Consider the following 15,234-nt stretch of genomic DNA (forward strand, 5'->3'; position numbering starts at 1 on the left):
TCCCACCCATGTCTATGAACTCATCGTAAGAGCCCTGGACTGTGCTTGCTCATGTTGAAGACACTCTCCATGGCTGTCCTGTTTCCAGCAACTGTTGTCTGTGCCAACTTAAAAACCTCCCTTCCCAGAGCAGCCTGTGGACAAATGGAGAAACGCTCATGCTGGAAAAATTTTGGGCAATTTTCTGTCCATCGTCCCTTGGTGCATGTAGGGAATTGGTTCCACGACCCTCCTCTTAACAACCACTGCAGCCACCAAAAATCTGTAGTTAGCCAAATGCCTCATGTAAAATATTGTCACATTTCCATGCAGCCTATACAGGTCCTCCTAAGTACCTTCAAATCATCTCTTGGTTACTCATGGGTGATTTCGTTTCTTTCTTTCTTTTTTTTTTTTTTTTAAGTATTTATCTTTATTGGAAAGGCAGATCAGATTTATGGAGGGAGAGACAGAGAAATATTTTCCAGCCATTGGTTAACTTCCCAAATAGCCACAACAGTTGAGCTAATACAAAGCCAGGAGTTTCTTCTAGGTCTCCCACGTGGGTGCAGGGTCCCAAGGCTTTGGGCCGTCCTCCACGGCTTTTCCACAAGCAGGAAGCTGGATGGGAAGCGGAGCAGCCAGGATTAGAACCAGCGCCCATATGGGATTCAGGTGCTTGCACGGTGATGATTTGGCTGTTGAGTCATTGTACCGGGCCCAGACCTCACGATTCCTAACAAAGCATGAATGCTGCATAAACAGCTTACTGTCGTTCAGCGAATAACGGCAAGAAAAACAAGTCTACACATGTAACACAGAACCAGGCACAGCGGCTCTGGTTGCACAGCACAGGGTCAAACTTGGACTGAATACGAGGGAGGCCTCTGCAGTGCGCCCACACCTCCCTTCACCTGTGGGGCCTCTGAGTAGCACTCAGCGCCACAACAAATCCCAATGTCACTTTCTGGAACCTTCTGAAGGAAAATGTCTTCCACCAGCACCTGGTTGACTCCAAGGAGGCCAATGGACAGGGGCTGGTTGCCGTTACTTTGAAAATTCCTGTTTTAAATGGCATAACACTGTGGAACTTTAACAAATCCCACCCCTTTCCTTCACTGTGTTTATAACCTTGAAATACAAAGGTGGAAGGAATTACGGGCCGTGCACGTGCGTGTGCATGTGTAGAATTACACTTCAGGGCCATCGCTCCGGGGCAGGGACTTTGTCCTTCAGACATGACCTTGGGACCTGGAGCACTGAACAGATGTTCTAGGTAGTTCAGACCACCCTCTGAGCTAAAATCTGTATAGATGACTCAGAAGTAGCAACCATCTACATGTTTGTTTCTGTTCAGTGCCAACGAGGGGGGAAAAATGTGGGGAGAGCTCTGGAACATTTTAAGTCTGTCTGGCTGGGATTCTGTTAATCTCACTACAACCCTGACAAGAGACCAGGCTCTTAATCTCCCTTGGCACGAATGGTTTGCCTTAGTCTGCTGCTCTATAAAATGCCCAAAGGGGGCAGAATCAACCACCTTAAGGTCAAAACTGTATCATGGTCGTCTGTCCTGTAAAGGGAACAGAAATCAAGGTCAAACTCAAGGATAGGGGCAGCTTCCAGATGTAAAGAGATGCCCTTTCTACAACCCCAAACGGGCACGCAGTGCAGAACACCCACTGAGTTCTGGCAAGCTTTGCAAACACAAGGTAGTTCATTTCACTCGGCCTTCACTCAAGATGACCCACTGCAGTAAGCAGGAGCGTGAGGCAGACTCCCAAAGCTGCCAACACCCGCCCCGCGCGCCACAGGCGATCCAAGGGCTGGCTGAGGGACGTGAATGCCCCATAGCCACCAGGAGCTCGGCGCCACAACCGGTAGGGGACCCGTGGGCTCTCGTGACGGACTCTTCCAGATTCCACCCAAGTGTACGGAGTTAGCGACCACGTGAGCGCCGCACCGCCGCTCCTCGGGCGAGACACAGCGCCCTGTCCGGCCAAAAAACAGGTCACAGACGAGTCAGGGAATGGAAGCCAGGGCCCCACAGCGCAAGCTCCGCCGCAGCGAGTCAGCTAGGTGTAGCTCCGGGGCGCGCCGGCCTCTAGTGCGCGACCGGCATGGCAATCCGGGTCCGGCAGGGGTGACTTGTGTGAACCCCCCAGGACGGCGATGCAGCGGGCATCGCGGGCAGCTAGCCCGCAGGACCTGAAGGTGCGGGGCTGGCGGGGCGAGGCCCCTGGGGCTGGGCACTCCCTCCCCACGTGGACCAGCGCTCCGCCGGCGGGAGTGGCCGCTGGACGGCGACGGCCAATGAGCGGCGGCCGGGCGCACCCGGGCGCACTGGCGGCGCTGCGTCAGCTCGGGGGGCGGAACGGAGCCGTGGCGAGGGGAGGCGCGGCGGTCACGCGGGCGCGGCGCCGGCTATAAGTACAGGCCGGCGGCGTGCTCCGCCAGGGTGATGGCTGCCGGTGCGCATTGCCTGCGCTTCCTTCTGGGCCGCTGAGTCGCCAGCAGCTGCTTCCCGGCTGGGTCTCCGAGGCCCGCCAAGCCGCCCTCGGCACCCTCCGTCCGCCGATCCCCGGGAGTGTGAGCTCGTGGCCGTCTCGCTCTCGTCTCCTTTCGGCCCTCCGTCTCAACTGGTAAGTGCGTGGGGGGCGCCGCCTTGGGCAAGGGCTTATTCTTTTCTTCCCTAGGCCTTGGCGCCGGAGGCGGCCCGGTGGACAGCTGCTGTCCTCCTCCCTTTTCCGCCTGCCGCCCGCGGGCCTTTTTGGCGGTCCCGGGGCGGCGCGCGCGCGGGAACGGATCTTTTCCGTTTTGGGCTTTTTTTTTTTCTTTTTTTGCGCGGAGGACGCGCGCGCGGGCCCGGGTTGGGCGCGCGCGGGCCGGGTGGGGACTGGTCCATTGCGCCACGTGCCTCGCTGCCTGGCGCGTCCTCCCAGCGACTCGGGCAGCGGGAGGAGGGCACGCCGGGGGTCCGCGGCCGCGTGGGCAGAGCTGAGCTGGGGCTGCCCAGGGCCGTCGCTGCTATGATTTTTCTGTTCTTTTCTCTCCCCCGCCCCTCCCGTCCCTTCTCCATTCCAGGATGAACTTGGGTCCTTTCTCTTCTCCGCCATGGAATTCTCCTTCGTCCTTTTAGCTCTGCAGAACCAAAGAAACTCTCAACCACAGACGTCCCTACGCAGCAGTTTATAGCACTAACTCCCCGGCTCAGTTTCTGTGCCGTAGTTTACAGTATTTATATGATATATATTATTTATTATAGCATTTCGGATACCTCATATTCTGTTTACACACCTTGAAAGTCCCACCCTCCCTCCCACCAACCCTCACCCCCCAAGCAATTGCAGTCGTTCATTAAGAAACCACTCAACTCCGGAAGAATGGCATCTACCCCGGCCACGCTGATCGCCACTACACTGGCTGCTACTGTCGCGGTTGCTTCCAAAGACTATCTTTGGATGCTCATCCTGGGCTTCATCATTGCGTTTGTCCTGGCATTCTCCGTGGGAGCCAATGATGTAGCCAATTCGTTCGGGACCGCCGTAGGCTCCGGTGTAGTGACCCTGAGGCAAGCCTGTATCTTAGCTAGCATCTTTGAAACCGTGGGCTCGGTCCTGCTCGGGGCCAAAGTGAGCGAGACCATCCGCAAGGGCTTGATTGACGTGAACATGTATGGGAACTCGACGCACTTGCTGATGGCTGGCTCGGTCAGTGCTATGTTTGGTAAGTTCTTTCAGGGCCTTGTTCTCTCAGTGGTGGGGAATGTACATTTGTGTCCTGTGTGGTTTCCTTTTTGATGGCGAGTCTTCCGGGATCTTTCCTTCAGAAAGCCGTGCTTGCACACTGGCATCTTGCCGTTTTCTGAATCCTACTCGTCTTGTGTTTCAGGTTCTGCTGTGTGGCAACTAGTGGCTTCGTTCTTGAAGCTCCCCATATCGGGGACCCATTGCATTGTCGGGGCAACCATTGGTTTCTCGCTTGTGGCGAAGGGGCAGGAAGGTGTCAGGTGGTCTGAGCTGATCAAAATTGGTATGTTTGATTCTGCCGTTTTGCTTTGTGTTGTTCCGTTCCTTGCCCCGGTATTAGGGGCGGGAGGATATTGGGTAAACTGGAGACAGACTGAGGAGTTGAACGGGGCGCCAACATGGCAAGTGCTCTCCCTGGTTGACATTTCTTTACTGTGTTCTCTTCCAGTGATGTCTTGGTTCGTCTCTCCACTGCTTTCCGGTATCATGTCTGGAATTTTATTCTTCCTTGTTCGTGCATTCATCCTCCGGAAGGTAACCTTTCTTCCCTCCTCTAGCCTTTCGTAGGTCACACTTGGTCATATACAGATCCCATGGCATGCCTGCCACCCTGATTGGTGTGTAGGTGTGTGGCCTTGGAAAGTTAAATGAGTGCTTTGTTCTGTACATCAGAACTCTGTGGAGTTCTCTGAAAGAAGTAAACTTGAATACTCCAGAGCGCATTCAGACAGGAAAAACTGACTGGACACAGTGGTGAGAACCAGGAGTGAAAAAATAATAAGACTTGCTGAGGGTGGCTTTGGCTGGCTGGGTGCAGATGTTAGCTTCACACTATATTCAGGCCAGTTTGGTTTGTAGCCTGGGGTTCAACAAGTCGCAATGTCTGTCCCCTGTGGCCTTTTCCAAGCTGCCAGTCGAATGCTTGTCCACAGCCCTGCTGCTGATACCCAGTTTATAAGGCCCTAAAGGAGGACTCTGTCTCCCATAGTGACTCCAGTTGCTTAGACTAGGTTAAAAAGAAAAGGAGCAGTAAAAGGGAAAAAAAAATTAGGACGGCCATTTAATTTCCTGCCTATTTGAAAACCCCTTTGAGGGACCAGATAGAGGAGAAGTCTGATGCTGGCGCCAGAGTAAATGTCAACAAGAAGATGAGTTACAGTCAGAGTAAATGCATTTTTCTCAGCAAACAAAGTTGTCTTTTTTCTAAGTGAATGGCTGTTGCTGAACTTGAAGGGAGATAGGAGCTTGGTCCCAGAGGGTGAGGATGTCTTCAGACGCACTTCTCTGGTCTAGTTCTAAGCCCTTGGGAAAGCAAGGGTGCCTCTGGAGAAATTCCACACCTGGTGTAGGGATTCAGTAATTGCTTTATGAGTCTGAGGAAAGATAACAATGTAACAGGCTTTAAATTTGAAAGTGTACAGTTGGTTACAATGTGACTTGGTGAAGAGTATACAGCTGTGAACTTGACTGGCCTTGGTAATGTGTTACTCTGCAAACAGGTACAGACTAGCTCCCAGCTTTCCATTCCACATGGCTGTGGTGCATGGTCGGATTAGCCTTAAATTTGAAGATCATTGTTTGGCACAGACCAGAATTTTTACTGCTCTGGTTTCAGCTTCATATCTCTTACATAACAAGACTGGACCCGCTTTAGGGATTCCTGTTGCATCCCTGTGTCGCAGGTCCTGGATGGGTTCAGCAGGGGTTTGTGTGTCTCATGATGGAATCTGTCTGCCTTTCTGGATGGGGAATTCACTTCTGTCAAGTACACAGGGTTTTCATTCCTTCCCTGCTGGGAAAGTTTAAGTAAGATGTTCAGACTTGTTGAACTGTTATTTTTACATCAGTGAGGATGGATGTGATAATGCTGGCTTTGGGGATGTCATGTGTGTGCACACACACTGACAAGGTACACACACACAGTTATTGCCAGTCTATTAAAAGATGAGATTTTTAGGTGGTGAATGGGAATATTTTTAGTTATGATTGGATTTTAGATTTCAAGGAAAATCTTTAGGTTGGTAAGCTTTGTGGAGAGTATTTTAAGTTAAACATTGTTTCTAAAAATTCCCTGTTTTCTGAAAATTTGTTCTGGTGATGTCTGTCAGCTGGTGGCTGAAAGTCAAAGCTTGTGCCGTAGGGTTGTAGCATTGAGCAGTAGGCGTGGGGGAGGAGCAGTGTTTTCGTGTTGAGTGTGTAAGGTCTCATCGAAGAAGGCATGACTGTGCTATCCTCATTACCTTTTCGATGAAAATACTCAGGGTCATCCAGTGTGTCAAAAAAAATATTCCAGTGAAGGTTGAAGACCCCCCCTTCCTGCCCTCCATAACTAGTTAATGGGGTATTGGTGAAGTTGTCTCTGTGTTAGGTGGATCACAGCATGATAACCGTTTTCATAAAAGTTCTTAGCCCTGCCTGGGCCTTGGGAAGCCAGTGAGCGGGGCCGCTGAGGGAGAATAAAGGACGGTCCTTCTTGTTTGGTATTTCACAAGAACACAGTAGTGGCCGTGTCAGGTGTTTCCTATTGCAGCCTGCCTGCTTTACTGCTGTTGGTTTCTCTCGGGGAGTGTGTAGTTGGACTCCGTGGCTGCTGCTTCACTTTGACCAGTCACAGTCTGCATTGTGGCTGTTACGTCTTGGAAAAGGTCAATGTCAGTTTTGTGAGGTCAGGAAGTTGCTCACTTTGCCCCTTGACATCCAATGCCAGGAATAATGTGAGCCATACAGAGAGTACATACTGGTTTTTATCCTTACGCTTTAGTAACGCATTATCAGCTGTTTAACTAAGATGGTTGAGAAGGCATATTCTGCATGTTTTACCTTGAAGACAAAGTTTGGCAGGTGTGAAGTCAGGCAGGCCAGAGTCCTTCCCTTTCACAGTCTGCTTGTTGACACCTTGTGCAGATAGGTCATCCGTCCTCAGGCCACGCAGGTGGTCGGTCATTAGAACGTGCGTATTGAAACTGATTATTTATTAACAGTCAGTGATGTGTAGGTAAGCTTTGTTAATGAAAAGAAGGAAAAACTCAAAACCCCCTAATCCTCAGAAGATTTAGTTTTGTACGGAGACTTTCAAGAGCAAATGTGGGAAAAGCCTAGTTGGCCTTGGAAACTGCCGTGGAGAGAGCCAGTTATTGGCACCAGAATTCCAGGGCCTGCCTGTCCTGTTACATGGATTAACTTATGGTTAAGATAACTGATGTTAGTGATGTTTTGCAGGCAGATCCAGTTCCTAATGGTTTGCGAGCTTTGCCCGTGTTCTATGCCTGTACAATTGGAATAAACCTCTTCTCCATCATGTATAGTGGAGCACCGTGTAAGTACATGTCAAAATATTTGAATGTGAATTTAAAGTTGTTTATAAAACTTGCATTAAATGCCCGATTTACCCCTTTTTGCTTTACAGGGCTGAAATCTCCTAGAAGGTGGCTGGCCTGCGCCCATTTCAGAAGGCGGCAGGCTAGTGTATGCTGAGTTAATTAGATAGTTTTTCAACCAAAAAGACCTGCTCAGATTCTAAATCACTACAGACCTTTCCTCTTTAGTCTTCACAGGATTCACCGATAATATGATCTTCTCCCTTCCTCTTTCCTATTTGTGTTAAAAATGCTGGAATTGATACTGACCTCAACTGCTCAAGAGTCATTAGTTCTATCTGGTCTTCAGTAATCAGTCACTTAGGACTGATTTGCTGAATAGTCCTTTTTTCTTTTTCCTCCCAAATGGAGCTACTTTTATCTCTTTAAGTTCTAAATTTATTTCTCTGAATCTACTTGAATAAGAAGAGTTGGGCTGCTTAACCACCTTTTCTAAGTACCCTTGGAAGAAGAATTCATACAGCTAAGATGAAAAAGGTTGAAATGTTAAGTATTTTCATCTTGGAACCAAGTCGGCATGAGTTACATTATGGTGCTGCATGTTAATTTAGCCACTATAAAAAATGGAGGATTTAGAACCTTAGAACTGCTCAGGCAAAACAGTACAGTAGTTTGGTAAGGGCTCCTTTGGCTTGTGGCCTGGGACAGCATAGTCAGTAATTTGTATAATTTTTTTTTTTTTTTTTTTTTTTTTTGGACCCACTGAAAGAAATACATGGTGTGTTGCTACCCGGTCCCATGCATATAGAGAGCACTGGAATAGTGTCCTGGCGCCCCTCGCCCTTAGTATGTTAGCCCTCAGTTTTAAATAGCTCTTTTTAGTTTCTTGGTACTTGTGAATCATTAAATGGATTCCGTTTCTGACTAATGGGTGGTGACCCGGCTTCCTAAGTCTCACTGAAGTCATAAGTCACTGACCAGAAGTGGAGTCAGTGAAATATTTTTAAAGTTTATTTTTATTCTTGGACTGGAATGGGAAAAAAACAAACTCCTATGAGAATATTGATCTTATTAAGGATAGCCAGTATCCTTAAAATGGTACAGGTGTAAAAAGCAAGTATGCTGAATTTTCATTCTGCTGTAAATCGAGCTTTTCATGTTAAATAATGAACTCTCCCATGATTCTCTTAAGCACTTAAGCTTCTGTGGTCACGGCAGCGCCCCTACTTGGCACCTGAATGTTCATTTTTGAAAACGGGAACTTGCATATTTTTTGTCCTGTCCTTTATGGATCATTTAAAAAAGATCCTGTCTCATTTCCCCTCTTGACTTGGGAAATAGGTACATTTAAATTATAATGGTGATTAAATTTCATGTATGTTTTAATTTGTGTAACTACATGATCGAAACTGAAAGCAGATTTTAAAAATAAAAGGACTTTTAGTCACCCCAGTACTTCAGTACTTTAATGTTTCAAGAAGCCTTTTTTTTTTTAAGTGTGAAAGGCTAATAGTAGTTGCAGGACCATAGAAACTCTGTTAGATAATTTAATGCTGCGTGAGCAAAATGTAGCAAAACAACTTTAGTAACTGATCCTTGGATAAAATGTAGATCATTGTGTCTTTGAGACTTCAACAGGATTGTGTAGTGCTCTCCTCCATTCACTGTAGACTGGTGGCTGGCACCTAGTGGGTGTAGGTGACAAACAGATGGTAGCCAATTAGTGATCTTTGAATTAGGCGATGAAAGGCATGTCTGTTTGAGATGTGGCTTCTTACTGAAGCCACCAAATTTTCCCTTCTGTGGAAGACGAGAAAGTATTTAAGCTATTCAGAACATTACCTTTGACAGGTAATATTCCTGTTTTCTAAATTCTGGTTTGATAATGTTTGCAAAGAGATAACTTCCCATAACATTAAAACCAATCTGAACGTGCAGATGTGTGATGGCAGCACAGGAGTAGGAGGGCTGGGCATCTGGCTGCAGGTCCTCAGCACGGTGCTCTGACCTTCGGCAAAGCAGAGAAGAGAGCGAGTCTGCGAAGGCCGAGGGCGTTCAAGAGGGCAGGCTCTGGAGGGTTCGAGCTGCTCATTGGATTTTCCTCCCAGATCTGCGTGGCCACTAGCACAGCAGAACCGTGTGGCGGGTCCCGGGCTGGCGTGGGGGACCCCTCCCAGGCCTGAGAGGCGGGTGTGCACGTGCTTGCAGGGGGGCTGTCGCCCGGGGGTTTTCAAGATGCACCATTTTATCTCCTAGTGCTGGGCTTTGACACACTTCCTCTGTGGGGTACCATTCTCATCTCGGTGGGATGTGCCGTTTTCTGTGCCCTTATCGTCTGGTTCTTTGTATGTCCCAGGATGAAGAGAAAAATTGAACGTAAGTACTGACTTGAAACAAACGGGGTTGACTGGTAATGGCTGTGTTGACTTTGTGTTTTGGGCCACCTGTGAGAATGCTCTACGTGGAGAGATTGATGATGTGGTGTATAAATGGAAGCTTGAGGATAAAGAGGTCTGCTGTTCAAACTGTTCTTAAGGGGCTTAAAATGACTTAGTCATACACAGAGATTATACAGCTTGTACTGTAGAGACAGGCTGAGAATTAAAAAAAAATTTTTTTTAATGTATCTTGGCAGTTGCTAGTGCCATGATAAATATGGGGAAATTGTAGCCTGTGTTAACTGAGAGGCTTAAGTCCATCTTAATGAAAAAGAAGGGTAAGGTACGAAGTTTTTGTAGAGGAAGCACTGCAGTTCTCAGTGTAATTTCTGATTCAGGCAAGCAAACCTAAGTCTGCTATGAGACTCTCACCTTGGATACGAGTCAGTTCATACTGTGTTTCGTGGCATACGCAGCGGCATGACAGACCAGTTTCAGAATTATACCTGTTCGAGAAGTAAGGCTTTTCGGGTGTCGCAGGCAGAGATCCTTTGGGCTACGAGTACCCGTCGTGGTAGGGTCATTCTTGCTTGTGTCTTGGGCCGAGCCTGCACCAGGGCTGGGCTCTGCAGTGTGCTGGTTAGCAGTGGGGGTGCACACACTGCAGTGTTCCGGGAAGAGTGCTGTGTCACTGCAGTGGAGTTCTGAGAGGCTCTGCCAGGCCGGCTGGGCCGCGTGCACCGTGGGCTCGGAGACTTTGCGGACTCCCTGACCCAGTTCTTGCCCTCAGTCTGGGAGAAAGTGAGACAAGTCTGGTTCCCGTGCTGCTGTGTGTGTGTGTGTGTGAGAGAGAGAGGGCCGCCTGAGCAGGTGCCTAAGTGAGACATGCTGAGCAGTGACAGGACAGGCAGAGTTCACTCCTGTGGTCGTGGCATTTCTCTTACACTAGAGGTGGAATTTAAAGCTGCATTTTTGGCTGCCTGCGTTAGTCACTTCTTGAACTCTTGGGATTAAAATTTGGGAGATTTCTTTCGTGAATTTATGTGCAGCTCAGATTTCTAGTCATCTGCCAGTTCCATGTTTGCATTGCACTAAGGGGCGGTGGAGGGGGACTTCACGATTTGAAGGTTTGTGGGGAAAAATAAAAGCCAAGGACATGCTATAGATATATACAGTCTGACTTGTTAAAGATCAGCTCTATAACCTCTAACACAGGTGGCCTGTGTTGCTGACAAATAATTAGGTGGGCAGCAGAATTAGTTTGTATTTTAACTGATGCTTGCCTGTGGCTTTATTTTGAGGTGGGAATTTTTTGGTGGTGGTAGATAAAGGGAAATATAGAACAAAGGTAGTTACATCAAAACCAAGCAAAGAAAAAAAAAGTCCTTTTTCCCTCCCCCTCAGGAGAAATAAAGTCTAGTCCTTCTGAAAGCCCGTTAATGGAAAAAAAGTGTAGCTTGAAAGAAGACCACGAGGAAACCAAGTTGTCTGCTGGTGATGGCGAGAACAGAAGTCCTGCCTCTGACGCTGGCTCTGCCGCTGCGCCCTTGCGGGCCGTGGTGGAGGAGAGGACAGTCTCGTTCAAGCTTGGGGACCTGGAAGAGGCTCCAGAGCGGGAGCGGCTTCCCAATGTGGACCTGAAGGAGGAGACCAGCCTGGACAGCACCATGAATGGTGGGTAGAGCTTGCTGGAGTTGCACCCACCCGTTCTGGGGGAGGCATACCGTTTTCACTACTGAATTGTTCTTTTTTTGGTCCTGGCCAGGTGCAGTGCAGTTGCCTAATGGGAACCTTGTTCAGTTCAGTCAAGCTGTCAGCAATCAAATCAATTCCAGTGGACACTACCAGTATCACACCGTGCACAAGGATTCTGGCTTGTATAAAGAGCTGCTCCACAAGTTACATCTGGCCAAGGTGGGGGATTGCATGGGAGATTCCGGCGACAAGCCCCTGCGGCGCAATAACAGCTACACCTCCTACACCATGGCCATCTGTGGCATGCCCCTGGATTCATTCCGTGCCAAAGAAGGTGAGCAGAAAGGTGAAGAAATGGAGAAACTGACATGGCCCAGCACAGACAGCAAGAAGCGCATTCGAATGGACAGTTACACCAGTTACTGCAATGCCGTGTCGGAGCTTCACTCGGCGTCTGAGATGGACATGAGCGTCAAGGCAGAGATGGGACTGGGTGACCGGAAAGGAAGCAGCGGCTCTCTAGAAGAATGGTGTGACCAGGATAAACCTGAAGTCTCCCTCCTCTTCCAGTTCCTGCAGATCCTTACTGCCTGCTTTGGGTCATTTGCCCATGGCGGCAATGACGTCAGGTCAGTTGACTTTGCATCTTCACCTGGCTATTTTAATATTTTTTCTTTTTTATAAATCCTGTGTTTGTGGTAGTGGTGGCCACACCACTTGTAGGACTTGGAATAATCTAGTTGGGTGAAGTAATAGCGGTCACAGACTTAATAAATCAGTGATTTCTTTTTCCCAAGAGATTACGAAGAATGTTGAGCTATTTCTATAGAAGACAAGCACAGGGAAACTTTTATTAAAAGTAATAGTTCGGAGTAAACTGAGATGTTAAGAAAGCACCCTGCCGGATGGATTTGTGTGTTGTTGGCTTTAGTTGCTTGGTTTGTAAGGTCCGTGGAAGCCTGGAGTTGCTTTAAGCTACCTGGGAGGGGGCGGGGAAGGTGCAGAAGCCACGGACTGCGCAACAGTTCCCTCCCTCGGCAGTTTGTACTTTCTTCTGTAGGTTGGAGTTTTACTAATTTCCTTTGGAAGAAAGGGATGTGTGCTACATGAGCTTTGAAAACTGCCTTGGAAAGCCTAGGAAGTCATCTAGTGAACTGGAAGTGGACCTTTCACCACAGTGGAGTTCTTGCTGAAAAACCCACTCTATCCTTTTCTGTTTCAGCAATGCCATTGGGCCTCTGGTGGCTTTATATCTGATTTACCGAAACGGAGTTGTGTCTTCCAAAGAGGCGGTCCCAATATGGCTTCTGCTCTATGGTGGTGTTGGTATCTGTATTGGTCTGTGGGTTTGGGGAAGGAGAGTTATCCAGACGATGGGGAAGGATCTGACACCGATCACTCCCTCCAGGTGAGTAAGCAAAGCAGCTCTCGCGTGGGGTAGTGCTAACACACACACACACATCTAGTTCCAAGTCACCAGGTTGGCCTCAGTTCCTGTGTCGGATTTAACTTACTGCCTAGCCCTTAAATATTTGGTCAAACATTTACCCATTCAAATGTGTACGCCAAGAGTGAATTCTGTCTTGGGAACTAATACTGATGTTTATCAAACTACTGGAAGCATGAACTTCGTTTGTTAACAGACGTAACTGAAGACTTCAGTCTTTACTAGGGGAAGGGGAGTTGTGTATTCTATCAAACATCAGTAGAAGTTCAGTCATTGACTAGAACAGGGTAAAACAATTAAATTTTGACCATCTTTGTGTCTGCAGTGGCTTCAGTATCGAATTGGCATCTGCCCTCACTGTGGTAATCGCATCAAACATTGGCCTTCCCATCAGTACAACTCATTGTAAAGTAAGTGTGATAGAAGTGTGTGTTTCCTGGTGCTTCTCCTAACACAAAGGACTTTGAAATTTTTGCTCTGATGTTTTGATTTAGAAAATCTTGTACAGGTGGATTTGCAAAATCCATAAGCTTAGGACAAAGGAACTACGAGAGTGAAGACCTAGGTCTTATCATCTGTGGTGTTCATCTGTGGAAGTAGTTCATTAGGCATTCTCCCCATGTGATGGCAAAGTTCTTCCCTCCAGAGGCAGCTATGATTTCTGCCTGCTAACCCCTCTCTCTGTTACTTAATCCTCCCTTGTTGCGGTTATTTTACGATTTTGTTTTCTCTCTAGTCATTTCTGCTTAGCACCATTATGCTCTTTCTGGGAAAGTCACTCAGTGTAGTTTGGGTGTGTGCTAGCACGCAGGCCAGCTGTTCTGACCAAGTGGAATTTGCTGCCATTTGTGGCAGATGAAGCTGCAGTTTTAATAAGTCTGTGAGGCTTGTTGGCAGTCTATTTACAGAAAGCACTTATGAGGGCTTCTTTGGATTGAAGTCCTGGGAAACCTGTTTGATCTTAAGATTGCCTGATAACCATGTAGTAATTCTAGGAAAAGGAAGAGATTGGCTTTTTTTTTTTTTTTTTTTTAATGCTGGCCCCACACAGAGCTTGCCGAGTCATCCTTTTTCTGCCAGAATCTCTCTAGATGATTGATTGTCTTACTAGGTCTGATACAGCTGCTGTCTGATAGGAGCTCTGAGGAGCGTAAGGGTTTATTCTTCAGCAGTACACATTCATGAGCTCCCAGGTAGCAAGCAAGAGGAAATAAGAGTGTTTTCATATTGTACTTGAGTATACTTGGTGCAGATTACCCTTGAGTAATCCCAGACCTGTTTGTTTATAAACCAGCTTCCATGGAATTGGGCTGCTCACCCGAGTAACTTCAAACATCTTTGCCAGAATATCACTGGCACTTTAGTAACCAGTTCTCCTCCCCCCACCACCACTTCTCTCTTGCAGGTGGGCTCTGTTGTGTCTGTCGGCTGGCTTCGTTCCAAGAAGGCTGTTGACTGGCGACTCTTTCGCAACATTTTTATGGCTTGGTTTGTCACAGTCCCCATCTCTGGTGTGATCAGCGCTGCTGTCATGGCAGTCTTCAAATATGGCATCCTCAGGAGTGTGTGAGGCTGCTCGAGGGTTCTGTCGATGTTTGGGACCACCTTGCGCATTCCTGCTTGCCTGAGGGAGGATGACAGTGTTACCCAGGACCGAGTCTTCTTCAAGCCCGGGAGCTGTGGGAGGAAGTGTTATTTACGCTGTAATTGCTTTTGTGCTAAATATGACTTATCTCAAAATTAGCTGTGTAAAATAGCCAGGTTTCCACTGGTTCCCACTGAGGTCCCTCTTTTCCTTCTGGGCTGTGAGTTCCTGTACATATTTCTCTACTTTTTGTATCAGGCTTCAATCCCATTATGTTTTAATTGTTGTCTATGAAGATAACTTGTGATTATTATTTTTTTAAATAACCATGCAGAGCCATCTGACAGAGTGTACTCTGCTTTGTTGAATTCACCAGCTTCTGCCCTCACATGCACAGGGATTTAACAACCACCACCAACAACAAAAAAATGTAACTGAAGCTTCCCTTGTAGTCTCTTAGAAAACCAGTCCCTGGCACTCTGCCCTCCTGTCAGTAGTGGCAGGTTCTGTTGGCACAGGTGGGGACTGCTTAGAGGGGTGAGATTCTTGGGACACAATGAATTTTAGTTGTAACTTCTTTGCAAGCAATTCATTTGAGTATTATTGCTAAGTAGGAAGAACAAGCCTTGTGGCCATCTTGATTATTTAAGATTTTTGGCAGTGTGGGATGGATGAATGAAGTGGAATATGAACTTTGGGCAAGTTGAATGGGACAGCCTTCCATGTTCATCTGTCTACCTCTTAACTGAATAATAAAAAGCCTACAGTTTTTAGAAAATCTGTCCTCCTGGTTTTTGTCCATGTTGAGTCATCTGAGCTCTTGATCAGCTACCACGTGTCATTCCAAGGAGGGGGTGTGAGTGTCGGCGACAGGTGAGAAAGCTCCTCTTCTGACCCAGCCCTGACTTGTGACTTTAGAAAGTGAACCAGCAAATAGAAAATCTCTGTCTCCGACTTGATAAATAAATCTTGAAGTTTCCTTATGGAGATACTCAATATGTATGAAAATACAAGAGTATAATGAGCCTGTACTATGTACTCAGTAGCTCTGAGAACAATCCCTTCACATTTTTTTCTAATTTATTTT

The 15,234-nt window shown here is 47.5% G+C and overlaps 1 protein-coding gene across 3 annotated transcripts; it reads left to right on the forward strand.

The window, feature by feature from the left end:
- The first annotated feature begins 2,404 nt into the window (after positions 1-2,404).
- SLC20A1 (solute carrier family 20 member 1) lies at positions 2,405-14,925 on the forward strand. 3 transcript variants are annotated; one of them, XM_040993547.1, is made up of 11 exons: positions 2,429-2,618; positions 3,061-3,702; positions 3,868-4,008; positions 4,174-4,259; positions 6,945-7,041; positions 9,299-9,418; positions 10,825-11,094; positions 11,186-11,744; positions 12,338-12,523; positions 12,888-12,972; positions 13,968-14,925. In XM_040993547.1, the coding sequence occupies exons 2-11, from the start codon at positions 3,360-3,362 to the stop codon at positions 14,130-14,132; spliced, it is 2,052 nt and encodes a 683-aa protein (XP_040849481.1). In that variant the 5' UTR covers positions 2,429-2,618; positions 3,061-3,359; the 3' UTR covers positions 14,133-14,925. The 3 variants fall into 3 exon arrangements, with proteins under 3 accessions (XP_040849483.1, XP_040849481.1, XP_040849482.1); XM_040993548.1 differs by lacking the exons at positions 2,429-2,618; positions 3,061-3,702; positions 3,868-4,008; positions 4,174-4,259; positions 6,945-7,041 and adding an exon at positions 7,132-7,190; XM_040993549.1 differs by lacking the exons at positions 9,299-9,418; positions 10,825-11,094; positions 11,186-11,744; ... (1 more) ...; positions 12,888-12,972; positions 13,968-14,925 and adding an exon at positions 7,132-8,850 and having other exon boundaries at positions 2,405-2,618.
- The last annotated feature ends 309 nt before the right edge of the window (positions 14,926-15,234 follow it).

This window comes from Ochotona curzoniae, unplaced genomic scaffold, assembly GCF_017591425.1.
Source record: "Ochotona curzoniae isolate NIBS_2020 unplaced genomic scaffold, NIBS_Ocur_1.0 contig_883, whole genome shotgun sequence".
NCBI classification, from domain to species: domain Eukaryota; kingdom Metazoa; phylum Chordata; class Mammalia; order Lagomorpha; family Ochotonidae; genus Ochotona; species Ochotona curzoniae.

Excerpts from the sequence above, each read along its gene's own strand:
- SLC20A1 (XM_040993547.1), top strand. The coding sequence starts at position 3,360 with ATGGCATCTACCCCGGCCACGCTGATCGCCACTACACTGGCTGCTACT. Across the intron at positions 11,095-11,185 it reads CCTGGACAGCACCATGAATG|GTGCAGTGCAGTTGCCTAAT; the intron begins GTGGGTAGAGCT and ends GGTCCTGGCCAG. Across the intron at positions 12,973-13,967 it reads TCAGTACAACTCATTGTAAA|GTGGGCTCTGTTGTGTCTGT; the intron begins GTAAGTGTGATA and ends TCTCTCTTGCAG.